The following is a 14,081-nucleotide window of genomic DNA, read 5'->3' as shown; positions in this document are numbered from 1 at the left end:
GGAGCCCGCTGCGATCATCGCCGTTTTCTCCTCCTCGCACTTTATCGTCCACCTCTTCCACAGTCAGCTGCTGAGAAATTGGGCTACTTTTCAATGGTGCTGCAAGCACTGGGGGACCATAGGGGACGTTTTACAAACATCAACGTCGGGTGGCCGGGCAAGGTTCATGATGCGTGTGTTTTCAGGAACTGTGGGCTGCTCAGACGCCTGCAGGAAGGTAGTTTCTTCCCGGACCACGAAATAACTGTTGTGGATGTGCAGATGCCTATAGTCATCCTCAGGGACCCAGCCTGCCCGCTAATGCACTTGCTCATGAAGCCCTATACAGGCGCCTGGGACAGCGACAAGGAACTCTTCAAATACCAGCGAGCAGCGTGACCTGTGACTGTTCAGTTTCTTTACAGAGAAGCTGAACCTGCCCCTGTTTCTTTACCCAGTTACTGCTGACTCTCCTCTTCGGTTACATACCCCGTTCACCCCGTTACCCCCACTTCCAGCACATGTGTAAAAATAAAATACATGTCCCATTATTACTTAAAGGTTTCTTTATTCATGACTTTTTGTGAAAGGGTTGAAACTGGGACGCAGGCTGTGCTGGGTAGGGTGTGCGGTGATGTAAAGACCGCCTCTAAACTCAAGGAATGACAGGCTCCTGCTCCTAGAGCGGTCCGCAGTGCCGGAAGGCTTCTTTCAATGGAGCCTGCCATCCCTCTTTATGGAATTCTGTGTGCGGGCGGATATGTGACCTTGTGGTGGAGGAGGACGGATACAGATTCCTCAGCTGCGTGACTCAGCGGTCCAGGACAAGGACCGCTGTATGAGATCTGTAACCGCCCTCCCCCGCTGCAAAGTCACATCTCCCCCGCCCACACAGATCCTGGAAACCACCTCCAAAAACCGACCAGGGTGCCTACTGACTGCACCGTGTGTGTGACCCGCTGCTGATCCTGCCCCCGTGTCTGTACCCTGGGAAAGGTGACTGTCCTATGCAATTAACCACCCCCTTCCCCACGCCCCCCATTCAAACACAGTCTTCTTTGACAAAACATAATGGAAACAGTAATTAACAGCAAAGCATTTTTATTAATTAAGTAGACATGTAGGGGATGGGACTGGGATTGGGACTACTGTGAGTCTGGAAGTGAAGGACTTCAGCAAATGTAGGGTATGAGATCTTTTGGGTACTTGAGCACTGTGCTGTGGTGCAGTGACAGTATTCACGTCCCCGGCCGCCCCTCCTCCTGATTATTTTCGGTGAGGGGGGTATGGGACTTTGTGGCAGGGGAGTGCGGTTGCAGATACATTGCAGGGTGTCTCTGTCCTCCTGCGGTCCTGCAGAACATCCACAAGGCGCCTGAGCGTGTCCGTTTGCTCCCTCACTAGTCCAAGCAGCGTTTCAGTCGCCTGCTTGTCTTCCTCACACCACCTCTCCTCCCGTTCGCTGTGTGAGCGCTGGCACAGAGAGACGGTCTCCCTCCACTGGCTCTGCTGGTCCGCCTCTGCTAGATAGCAGCCCATACGTTCCTCGAACATCTTGTCCCTTGTCTTTTTCTTTTGCCGCCTAATCTTTGCCAGCCTCTGCGAGGGGGATGCTGTGGCAGGTCTGGAGACAGTGGAAGCTGTGAGATGGGAAACAGGGAGTGAATTCCTTGCAAAGATACATTTTGGCGAACAATTAACTGAGTCTAGGCTGTCTCTGTGAATTCTGGGTTGAGACCCCTGTGCCTGCTGGGGCACAAATCATTTTCGTGGTGGATTCTGGGTAAATGTCGCCAGTCATTCCTTCCTCCGGAAAAGCAACGGCAGACAATCATTTCAAGCCCGTTTTCCCAGAATTGCCGTCTGTCCGTAGATTTTTTAAAAATACTTTGGACCAGGCGTAAAATTACAGTAATTACCCTAATTAGATGCAGGAGTCTCCGAGCGAGATCACCCTGAGGAGGGTCACTGAAGGAGATAGAGAGCGCATGCTGCGTGAAAGCTAGCACGAACCAGGGCCCGATGCAGCCGTGCTCGGGGAGGCAGTGCTCCCTGAGTACCTCATGAAAGCCTTGCGCGGAAAACTGTGCTACCACGGAGCACCCAATAAGGCAGCTCTCCCCAGGAACCTCCTGCTGATGCTTTTCGATTAACGCAAGGAGAGCTTCGTGGAGATCTCCAAGGATGATTTCTGTTCTATCCCCATATCTAGAGAGACCTCCTTTTCACACAGTTAAGATTCCTGTTATATTAAGAATAAAAGTTAACATGGTTAAAGCACTTACCGACTGCTCCTTCCCCTGATTCAGGGTCCGGGTTAATGGCCGGGGAGGGTTGTTGGGGGATCTCCGTGACGGTGATGAATAGATCCTGGCTGTCGGGTAAACCAGCGTTGTAAGCGCTCTCGCCTGCCTCGTCCTCCACAAACCCTTCCTCATCTTCCCCGTCCACGAACATCGCCGAGGAACTGGCCGTCGACACTGTCCCATCGTCAGAGTCCACGGTCACTGGTGGGGCCGTGGTGGCAGGCTCCGTAGCGTCCGTTTGCCGCTTTGATTTTTTGGTAGCCTGGTCTGGGGTCCTTGATTTTCACGCGGCGCTGCGTTGCATCCCGCCTGTATCCTCTGTCTCTCATGGCTTTGGAGACCTTCTCGTAGGTCTTTGCATTCCCTGTTTTGGAACGCAGCTCCGAAAGCACAGACTCCTCGCCCCATACACCGATCAGATCGAAGAGTTCCCAGTCAGTCTATGCTGGGTCCCTCTTTCTATTCACAGATAACATGAACTCCTCTGCTGGAGAGCTCTGCATCGTTGCAGGTGCTGCGGAGCTCGCCCCGATGTCCAGCCAGGACGTCAGATTCAAAGTGCCCAGACAGGAAAATGAATTCAAATTTTCCCGGGTCATTTCCTGTGTGGCTGGTCAGAGAATCCAAGCTCGGACTGCTGTCCAGAGCGTCAACAGAGTGGTGCACTGTGGGATAGCTCCTGGAGCTACTAAGTTCGATTTGCATCCACACCTAGCCTAATTCGAGCTAGCCATGTCGAATTTAGCGTTACTCCACCTGCCGGGGTGGAGTACCAAATTCGAACTAAAGAGCCCTCTAGTTTGAATTAAATGGCTTCCTGGTGTGGACGGTTGAGCGGTTAGTTCGAATTAACGCTGCTAAATTCGAATTAAAGTCCTAGTGTAGACCAGGCCTAAGTAGGAATTGGAAATTCAGACCAAACTATTCAATAACTGAGCAGTAAACAGAGAATGCATTGTGAAGCATTGCAACACACAGAGGAAGAATGCAGTATTGTATAGAAGGCCAGTAGATGGCCTTGCACCACTTAATTCTTAGTCTGAGGGTTTATGTAGTGCATTATCTTGTGCCGAGCTCTGCACAGGTGGGAATTTCACCCTCAAACCCTATACTGTATGTAAGAACTAGATGGTCAGACAATTTAAAGAGAAATAGGACAGAAGAATGCTGACGATGTGTGTTGAGAAATTGTGAGCAGGGACCTAATTTGTAAAAGTTGCTTTTTCTGGTTTACCACTTAGTTATGTAAACTAAATGTTGGACACTTAACTTGCCAGGAACGCACATCAGCTATTCTGCCAAATGCATCGGTGGAATACTGACAGCCCCCTAATTTCAAGGGAGCTGTACAATAGGAGCAACCAGCAGCAAAAAAAAAATAAAAAATTAAGATACACTCTGCTTTAAGTAGGCTGAGGCAATGGGCTATTGGTTATCAAGCTGTCCTCTACAGAATCCAAGCCAAGTACTCAGAGATATAAAGCAAACTCTGCTCACAGAATCTCCATTTACCTTAAACCAGTTCTCCTTGGATTGTATTACTTAGTAAAGAGACAGAGACTCTCAGGGCAAATCAGAGTGGCTGTCAGGCTCTTCCCTGGAAAAAAGCCTTATATTTACAGTGGCCATTCCAGAATCAGTGGCAGAAAAATCTCCATAGAGTACATACTCATGTACCCGAGTTTAAAGGGGATATGCCCGTAAAGATTTCTAGCTTGTGGTCCAGGAACATCTGTGAAGAGTTCAGATCTGTTGTATGAAGGGATTTCCCCTACTCTGGCTGGCTAATAGTTTCTGGGACTTTCAACATCCAGCTCCACAAGGGATATTGTAGATGCAAAGTGATGTATTGAGGAAACTTAAACACTATAACACAAATAAAAAAAATAAAATAAAAAAAATCAAGGTCTTTGTAGAATTTAATGTCCTGACATGATCATTAATTTATTGTATTTCTATCAGATGCCACCTTTGTTTGACTTTCATAAACTTAATGCCCCTTGCACAAAACAATTTTCTTTTGGGTCAGAGTGTCCATACGCAAAAGAAGGCAGATTGTGGTGGCAGGGGAGATGTAGGCTAGGACGTAACCTTGAATATATATGAAGTACACTCAGTTATTCATGAAGATAACCATCAACAATCTTACTTGTAGATTATCATTTCTAGCTAATTAAATTGCCTCTGCAGCACAAGTTTGTGGAGGGTGGGTTTTTTCAGTACCTAGTTTCTGTTGGGATAAGGTTTGGGGCAGTATCTTCTTGACTGAGGCTCTTCTGCTGTGGAGGGAGTTCTTCCAGGAAGGGAGTTGCTCCAAAGCCCATTGCTGGTTGCCGTGAGGGGAAGGAACAGTGTGTCTCTTCTGAGTTGAATTCAGAGTTCTAGCTCCTGGAGAGGGCCAGGACACATTGAAGGAACTTAAAGTGAGTGACTTCTGGGTAGGGTTCATTCTCTAGTTCTTTGCCAAAGCCCTTGGAGTTTAGTGTCTCTCGGCTTGGACTGATCTTTTATGCTGGTCATGCCTCTCTCATTAAGCATTAGATTGGATTTTTCAGTGCTGTTTCGAAATTGGCTATATGGTGATGGTGTAAGAATCTGAGCTGCCAATCAGAGCAGCCTCAGGGTACAATATGACCATGTTTAGCCTGTGCTGTCAATGGTTTGACAATATGCCACAAATGGGACTTTTTAAAAAGAACATTTAGAAACAAGACATGGTCAAATTATTCTCGTCTACACTTTTCTTTATTTTGTGTGTGTGTGTGGCGGGGGAGAGGGTGTTAAAATCAGAACTAGATTTTTTTTTTTGCAAAAATTTCTATTTAGTTGAAATCCCATTTTTATTTGTAAAAATACAAATTATATTTATTTTTAAAATTTTAATATTTTTGAGGGGGGAAATAATCCTTTTCCAAGTAGCTCTATTAGAAATAAAGCTCATGTGTTACTGTATACATCATTAGTGCTGGTTGAAGTTTTTAGAATTTCACAATTTTGATACATTTGTATGAGGATTTCAAGTTTCAGTGAAACAATGGCCAGAAAGAGAGAGAGATTTCTAATACCTTTTTTGTCATTTTTTAGCCAGATATAGCTACTGAAAATGTTTCAAGTTTCAAAATTTTGTCATACAAATTTTCATCCCTTTCAAATTTTGCCAACAAAACAGCAAAAACATTTTTGTGAAGGTTTATGATCCCCACCAATTTTTTTTTTTGGACCAACAGTAGAAAGGGAAAGAGACAGATCATATATGTTTTCATATTTAGATGGTGGCAAAGGGGAAAAAGGGATATTTCAAGAGGTCCTGGGTTCTTAAAAAAATGAATGAAGAAAAATATTTCTGGAACTACAGCTCCAGATTGTTAGCAATCTTTGGTCAGCTTCTTCCCTGAGCAATATTTTACTGATGCAGATGGAGAAGAATAGCTCTATGACTAAGAACAGATCAGCTATAGAGATGCTAAAGAACAGATGTGGAAAGGAATATGAAATGATGCAAAACAAGGATGACTTTAGTCATCCTTAAGGTCATGATGTTTAAAAAAATAAAGTTTAAAGAAAAAAAGAGTCAAGTGTCAATTCGGTGATTTGCTTTGTTTTTAATCTTGGGTGAAATCAAACCCAAGCGCACATAAGGTTTTAAAATAGCTCAAAATAATGTTATAATGAGCATATGGTATCTTTATGACATTTCATTCTTTTCTTTCTACTACATTTTTCCTTCCACACAGAAATTGTTGCTCTCTCTCATTATGTTAGGAAATGGATTGGCTTTCTTTCCTAGCATGACTGGAGAAGTTAGCATTTATTGGCAGCTGTCAGACAGAACAGGAAATGGAGGGAAGATTTAATCTGCTATTCAATAGTCAATATTTGCAAGCCACCACTGTAATTATGGCATATTTTCTTAGGCAAGTACCCAGTTTTGACCCATGGTGTGCCCAAACTTTTGCCATAACTACAATGAAAATGTTTCAAAGTCTGCTCAGACCATTTTTTGGAAAGTTTGTCATGCTAGAAAATTTACAGTGGAGTTTTGAGCCCATTTTATTATGAATTATGTTAGTGCTGAGAGACTCCGGTCATTATCAGCACCCTCTCCCCCTCCCCAGTATGGTAGGTGACATACATAGACAGCGTAAAAGACATTTCCTGCCCCAAAAAATCTGACAATCCAAATAGACAAGACCAACAAAGGTGGTATCATTATCCCGTTTTTACAGATGGCACAGAAAGCTCATGAGACTTGCCCAATATCACACAGAGGTAGAACCTAGAATTGTACCCAGATCTCCTGAGTCCCTGCCATTAACCATAAAAGTAACCTTCTTTCCTCAGTTTCAATCTCTAATACCAGGGTACAAGAAAGGAAGTCTACAAATAAACTACATTTCAATTTCTTCTCACTTATGTGTCCCCAAGCAATCTTTTTGTTAGATAATTAACTCCGATACTTTATTCCTGAATTAACTTTTGTGGAAAATTGGTACTTTGGGTAAGCCAGGAGATGTGTTGTTTATTATGAACATCCTGGAGTGGTATATATCCCATGGGGTAGAAGTAATCAGTTAACAAGTGTATGAGCTCCCCACCTCTACATTCCCGTCCTTTTGAGAGCTACATTGACCTATCCAGTAGTTGTCTTAAACATAACCTTTAAAAAGTATCCTTTTCTACAGAAAAAATTGGAAAATCTTAATTTGTTCCCTCCTCCTTTAACTAGGTTAAATTCTGATCTAAAATATGCATACCCCTGCTAATAATAAAAATCCGCTGCTGCCAGAGGTGTAGAGCATAGGTGGCAACAGATGTATAGAACAGGAGTTCAGAAGTTATTCTTCACTGTCAAAACAGGATATGTAAAACTGAGAATATTTTAAAGAGCTGTCACATTTTAAACATTGTTAGGGTAAAAATCATTAAGAAAATCCCTCAGCTATCTTACTAATAGAAATGTATAATTCTTAATTCTTACATTATTCAAACATATTTACTTAGATAATCTATATTCTCGTTTTCACTCATTTTAGACAACAAAATAGATCAGTCAGTTTCATTTTTGGTTTCAGCACAAGATTGCCATGTTTGGATTACAAGTGCTGAGGAGAATATTCAAATACTAATCAAAAAGATTTGGAGAAAATACTAACAGCATTAGAACAACAAAACAATTTACTTTAATGAAAAATATGTGTTTTTAAAAACACAACTGGGACCTAAATTTGATGGTTCTCTTCTTGGTATAAGTTTTTTGTTTTCTAGGATTCCTTATCTTTAACAAGATGTTTTTCGGGGTTTTTTTTGTATTAGATGTGACCTGAAAGTGATACTCAGGTATTCACACAACTACTTCTTAGTCAGGGATGAAAAGACACAACAGCAAAACTACAAACAGTTAAGAATCAGAAGGAAAAAAATAATTCACTAAGTATGACAATTTAAAGAAGCAAAATGGTACTAATTTTGTTCCAAGGGACAATGCTGCTTATAAAAGAAGTGTTTATTCTTTCATTTCTATTCAGAGCACTATTATTTGTTTCCAAACAACAAATGAAAATGAAAAAAGCCCAACACTTTAATCTCTTTTTCCATTCTCGCCTTTTATGCAGAATTTCTTTCCCTTGGGAAAATGGAGATTCAAGAAAAGGAACCGTGGAATTTGTTTTTACTTTGATACTTTGTGTTTTTTTCCAGATGGGATTCAACTGAAAATAACACTTGAAGTCAACCAATTATTATTTAATGAACTGCATTTTCCTGACCCAGAGGAAGCAGTGACTTTCTTAAAGCAATAAGTTTCTATGATTTTGTTACAGGGTATGTGTTTGTGGTAATCATAACCAATATTTCACTCCATCTCCTGACACTGTTACACAACATTTATTGAAAGCATATTTGATGGTAATGAAGTTTCTATTAACTATGATTAAGTTTCATAAAGCACCTGAAGATAATTTAAGATGTGCAGGAGCAGAAAATGAAACATTTGGTTTAGTACATTAGGAAATGTAATTGATTAAATTATCTCATTTACAATAAGTGCTTTCCATGAGCCATGGAGGGCACACATTTCCTCTGGTTTGCCATTACAGTTTGTTAGGAGATATCAAAGATTTCTCTAGCTTTCATTCTCCCTCTTCCTTCATTTTACTCTCTTTTTGTCCTCTCCAGCCTCTGGAAACCTGTCTCTCCATACAATCATTTGTTGAGCATGTTAAAGTCTTAACAGATATGAAACAAGTCAAAGCCAGAGAACCATGTATAAGGCTATTTAGCAGAACAGGTTGTTTCTTAATTATCTTCATAATTGATTGATTTCACATCAATGATGATTCATGTAGTCTTAAACTAAGCCCCTATTTTCACTGAACAGCAACAAGCTGTATTTATATAATGTACTTCTAGCCTCACAGCTTAAAGAAACACCATTTAATTCCACTAGGAGCCTCATGCATTAAAATTGACTCCCATTAAGGTTTTATTTTTAATAAATCTGAAATTAAAGCAGTTTGATGGATTCTCTTAGGATCCAATAATTAAGAAGGAGGTGCACAGATAAAAATGCAGCAATTGCTCAAGATAACTTACAAAATAGATCAATAGTACAGGGCAGAACGAGGATGGTCCCATTAAGCCAAATTTAGAAGGGCATGAAAATGCAAGCCAACCATGGAATGTTTTACAGTTTGCTTTTGATTTTGAATAGCCATAGAAATATTTCATAATTGGAAAATGCTCTTATTCAAGGACTCTGTGCAATACAAGCAATAAAACGTAATAAGGATGGTTATGTAGGACACCACAGAACTCCAATATGTTACAAGATGAGAAACTGAAGGCCAAGTTCCTTCAGCCTGCCAAGAGGTGCAGCTATCTAGGAGGATAATTATTCTTCTTTATTATTACTTTTATTGCATCACATTTGCAACTAAGTTATATATCCTCAATCTGTGTGGATATGAATATCAGTGGATGAGATGCATTATGAAAGAATCATTTTGGTTAGAAATCCCTGTTTTTTAACACAGAAGAATACTCTGAACTGTGTTTACTGAACTTCCCTTTATGAAGCCCCATGGAAATTAACTGTCAATTTGACGTCTAAAGCTTACTTTATGTATTCCTAAGAATATATACCTTGGGCTGGGATTGCCAAAGGTTTGCCAAATAGATGACCAAACCTCAGTAAATTTTAAATGGGATTTAAGTACCTAATTCACTTAGACCCATTATAAAATGTGGCCTTTATATCTGGGAGTTTCAAATAAATAATATGCACTTATAGGGAATCTTTCACCAGAAGAATTAAAAGAAATTTTCACACATTCAGACTCCAAACTAGTGCTTCTCAGAAAACAGATTTTTCCCCACAACATAATTAGGTCAAAAATATAATCAAAATGTCTTCACTGAAATTCTAGACATTTGGGGGTGTTTTGGTAAAAAGGGAAACCTGAAAACTCAAAAATTTCAGCTGGTTGGGCAAAACCTTTTGTTTATATAGACATTTTTTATTTGGTCTAGTTTTAACCATAAAACCACAACAGACCTCAAGAGAGCAATTCTAAGATAAGCATTACTGCAGAAAGGGCCCATGATTTGATTCATAACTGCTGAAGAATAGTCACTTTTTTATATTTAATCTAAAATCTATGATTACTAAGAGGTTTTTGTTAATCCATTTGCCTTTCATACAACTTTGTTTTATTTAGCTTCTAAACAAATAAAGCAGAATGAAAGAGAAAATGAAAAATATAAATATATATATATATTTACAAGACAAAAAACAACTTACTTTGGGGTTTTATTTCATGAAGAGGTTTTTTATCTAAAAGAGAGAGAGAGAAAGTTGCACTTAATAAATTTACATGGAGTGTATCTTTTTCCCATATCACTTTCTGTCTCGCTCTATAAATGAAATGTTTTCTCCTTGTTTGCTGACAATATGAATTTTTTATGTTGTCCATATATTTTCCTTCATCGTTTAAAAGAAGTGTCTTCCAAGTTATTTCTTTCCAGTCATTTCAGTTCGTTGTTTTAGTTTCTTTGTTACCTCTCTTGGTTATTTCACACACACACACACACACACACACACACACCCCCCTGCATTTTAGGACCCACTCCTACTGCCCATATCTCATAGAATTCAGAGAGACTATCTGTGTGAGTAACTTTCATTAAAGTATTTTTTTTACAAGCAGCACATAACTAAATTGTGCAATTCATGGCTGCAAGATATAATTGAGGCCAAGGGCTTAGTAGGATTCTAAAAAGACATACATGACTTGGATGAAATAATAGAGGTATGGATATAAATCTATCTCTAGCTTCCTGGCATTGGGAAAACTCTCTCAATAAGTGAGCTACTCCATAATTTTCCATTGTAGGGTTTCTTCCTCTGAAGCAACTGGTATTAGCCATTGTCAGAGTCAGGTTAACAGTCTAGATCAGTGGTTCTTAACCTGGGGTGCGAGATGCCCTTTCCGGGGGTGCGAGACATGCCAGATTTTTTTTTAGAAGATAAATCATCAAAAACACAAATTAAGCACAGGCATGTAAGTACAACTATTGTGTTTCATGAAACCTATGTATTTATTAACATTATGCTTTTTAATTATTACTGTAATATACAAACAAAATATGTTCTCACACCCCTTAAACCTAGATATATTTTTGAGAACCAAAGGGGTGCAGGCTGCAGTAAAAGTTAAGAATTACTGGTCTAGAAGGACCATTTGAACGCATGACAAAGAAAGGAAATTGGTTGTGAGGTGGTTTCTGTTACTTTTATTGACAATAAAAAGGGTCAGTGCTACAGTGCTAAACAAAACTAGTAAGGGAAGTCCACCATTATTCGTTTTGAAAGTCTCATTTTTATGCCCTGTAATTAAATGCTGACCCCCTATGGTACAGTTTTCCTTTAAAAAGTCTTATGATGGGAAATTGGGTGCATAGATAGTGAATGAACCACAAATCACTGAATTTGAGATGGAAACAAACATTCCCCTCCTGCAAACAAAGATTACAATCTACAGTAGATCCTATTAGAAATGAAATGGAGTTCGGTGTTCTCCTCCTGCTAAATGGCAGAACCAGAAGCCATTTGGCCAAATTTAACATGGCTGGCTGGCTGAGGTATGGAAAAGCAGAATGTTTTGGTGTTTATGATGCACTGGCAAAGGATGCTTGTAGTGCATCTGTTTGTAACCCGGCAAAGTTTTGTGGGCATTGGGGAAAAAAATCAATGTTTTTTTCCCCATGATAAAACATGTAACTTTAAAGCAAATAGATAAAAATAAAACACACACACACACACACACACACACACACACAAAATCAATCCTTCTTGATGGATTCTACATATAAACCCACCAAGGAAACTATACAACCGAGAATAATAGTATGGAATGACCACTGAAATAAGCAACACATGCACAAGAAACTGACAAAAACTTAGGACTGGCTCTAATGAAAGTGATGTCATTTTTGCTTTCACAAGTCAAGCTCTGTTTTTCTCAAGATTAGCGATGCCATGGAAACCTTTTCTAATAAAAACACACACACTCACACACACACACACACACACACAAAAACAAAACAAAACTCCACCCTCATTCTGTTCATGAGGGGAAGGCAATCTGCTATCTAATTTTTAGAGACTGAAAGAAAATGGATTAGTGCAGAACTTCTGCACTTGTAATGCCAGCCAGACATTCCCCACCATGTTGTATCTTTACTAAAAAACGGGTGTCCTTTTAGACAAGAAGATTAGGCACAAATGGAGAAATGAACCTTCATTTAGCTGACACATATTTCATTGATTTGCTGCTCTTGGTCTGAAAGCTTGTTTTAGAGTCACATCCTCACTGGACATTTTTGTACCCCAGACAATTAATTTTTGAACTACAACTGTTCTGGTCTCTCCTAACTACCCTATGAAGTTCTTCACTGTAAACTTCTCCTCCTGACCTATCGTGTATGAATTTTGCATTAATATAGGTCTTCATGTCATGTTCCATGCCAGAGAACAGATGAAATTTTTGCACTTTGGCTATGACTGACTGGTCTGTGAATATTTCCAAAACACACACAAGTATATTACCACACATACTATGGGGCAACTTGATATGGGTACTTGATGAGACTCCCAACACTAAGTATTTAAGAGGAGACTGGACAAAAACTTATGGGTTTAGTATACAGAAAAATTCGGTGCTATTGAAGTAAACAGAATAAATGACCAAGAAATTATTTTCCAACTTTGTCTTCTATAATACTTATTTATGCAAACATTTAACACAAGGTAATTTTAACTTTCCAGATGGCTGAAATGGTTAAGCACAATCTGCAATTCATGTGAATTTGAAAAGCAGAAAAAAATACTGTATTGCTGAAGGCAGGTTGATCAATCATTTGCCAGACATACTGTAGACTCCAGCAAAGACAGAAGGTGTGTATCAAAATGACACCAAGAATTAGGACTTGATAAGTTCATATGCACTTATATTTAGAATTCCTATTAATATGCCAGCCATGCTCATTCTATACTACCCTTTCAATTATCAACATTCATACCAGTCAGCATTGTGTAAACCTAGTATTGTACTTCTAATGGAAAGGGAAAAATGAATTCTGGAATAACATTTACGTCAAGATCCAAAAAATGGGTTTAGTTTGGTAAATGTCAAGGGAATTTGAGGAAAAGGGTTAGTTTTGCTCCCCATTTCCAGCACCTGCATTTCTATTAGGCTGTCTCCCTGACAAAACAACACAAGCAAGCTTCCAAACTTCCTCTGGGAGACCTTTTCTAGTGGTGAGATGGAACAGTGGAATAGTTTCCTGCTAATTCAGCCCCATTTTAACCCTACCCGTTTACTGTAATCATTCAGTCTCCTTCCAGGGTTTTTAGACCCCTTAAATAGCTAATATTTAGCCTTGCTGCTCTTACTTATTTTAAATGAGAGCTGTGTAAGCAACAAGTATAGACATCTTCAGAAAACCATATTCACTACTGTTTGTCCCAAGTTTGTGTGTTAACATGGTTTGGATTCATTTTTGTGGAGGGAAGGTCCTTAGTCTGTTATTTTATTCCTTGTTCTATCTCAAAGATTGCACTTCCTGGAGAACTATTGTTTCAGCTGAGAACTGGACTCTCATGAAATCTACCTAAAGCCAACTGAGAATCAGATGAGGCTGGGGAAGGAGGATGTATTTAAGGATTGAAAGATGCTTCCTCTATATCAGTCCCAGCACCTGCTGTCTGGGACTGATCCAAGAACCTGAGAGTTGACCCCGAACTGGTCACTGAAATTTTCATTTAATGAATGAAAGTTTGAGAATTCTTTCTAAGGATTAGAACTTTTCCTACCTGGAAAGAACTGCTAGGGGCTACATACTATCTGCAATTTAGGTTTCCAACCTTGCCTTTGTAAGAGTCCATACCTGTTAACCACAGAAATGTTTCATTTCTATTTTTGCCTCATGAAAGGAACAAAGTTAACAAGTTGTGCCTGAGATAAATAACCTCCAAGAGATTAGTTTTCTGAAGCACTGCACTGCATTTCCTTCACAATTCCCTGTGGGATGTAAAGCAGAGCTGGAAAGACACATATTGGAACACGAAGGAAAATAAAAACCAGACGGGATAATTGCATCAATTCCTATTAGCTGAGAAAGCAATTATGGCCCTAAAAATAATTTGACATAACTATATACATACAGCATGACCCATAAAGGAGTAATGATATCTCACTCCAAGATGAAAGAAACAAGAGACACTTAATATTTCAGTCT

At 39.7% G+C, this 14,081-nt stretch overlaps 1 protein-coding gene across 8 annotated transcripts in view; it reads right to left on the bottom strand.

Annotated features, from left to right (window-relative positions):
- The window catches only part of UNC5D (unc-5 netrin receptor D), a 428,876-nt gene that overhangs the window by 55,489 nt on the left and 359,306 nt on the right, over window positions 1-14,081 (bottom strand). For 6 of the 8 annotated variants that reach the window (XM_039525941.1, XM_039525940.1, XM_039525939.1 and 3 more), the window contains one exon: window positions 10,084-10,116. The exons of the other annotated variants lie outside the window; for them this stretch is intronic. In XM_039525941.1, the coding sequence (XP_039381875.1) occupies window positions 10,084-10,116 (33 nt within the window). The remainder of the gene's footprint in view (window positions 1-10,083; window positions 10,117-14,081) is intronic. 8 annotated transcript variants of the gene reach the window in all.

Source organism: Mauremys reevesii, linkage group 2, assembly GCF_016161935.1.
Source record: "Mauremys reevesii isolate NIE-2019 linkage group 2, ASM1616193v1, whole genome shotgun sequence".
NCBI lineage: Eukaryota > Metazoa > Chordata > Testudines > Geoemydidae > Mauremys > Mauremys reevesii.
This window is presented reverse-complemented; position numbering and strand designations above follow the sequence as displayed.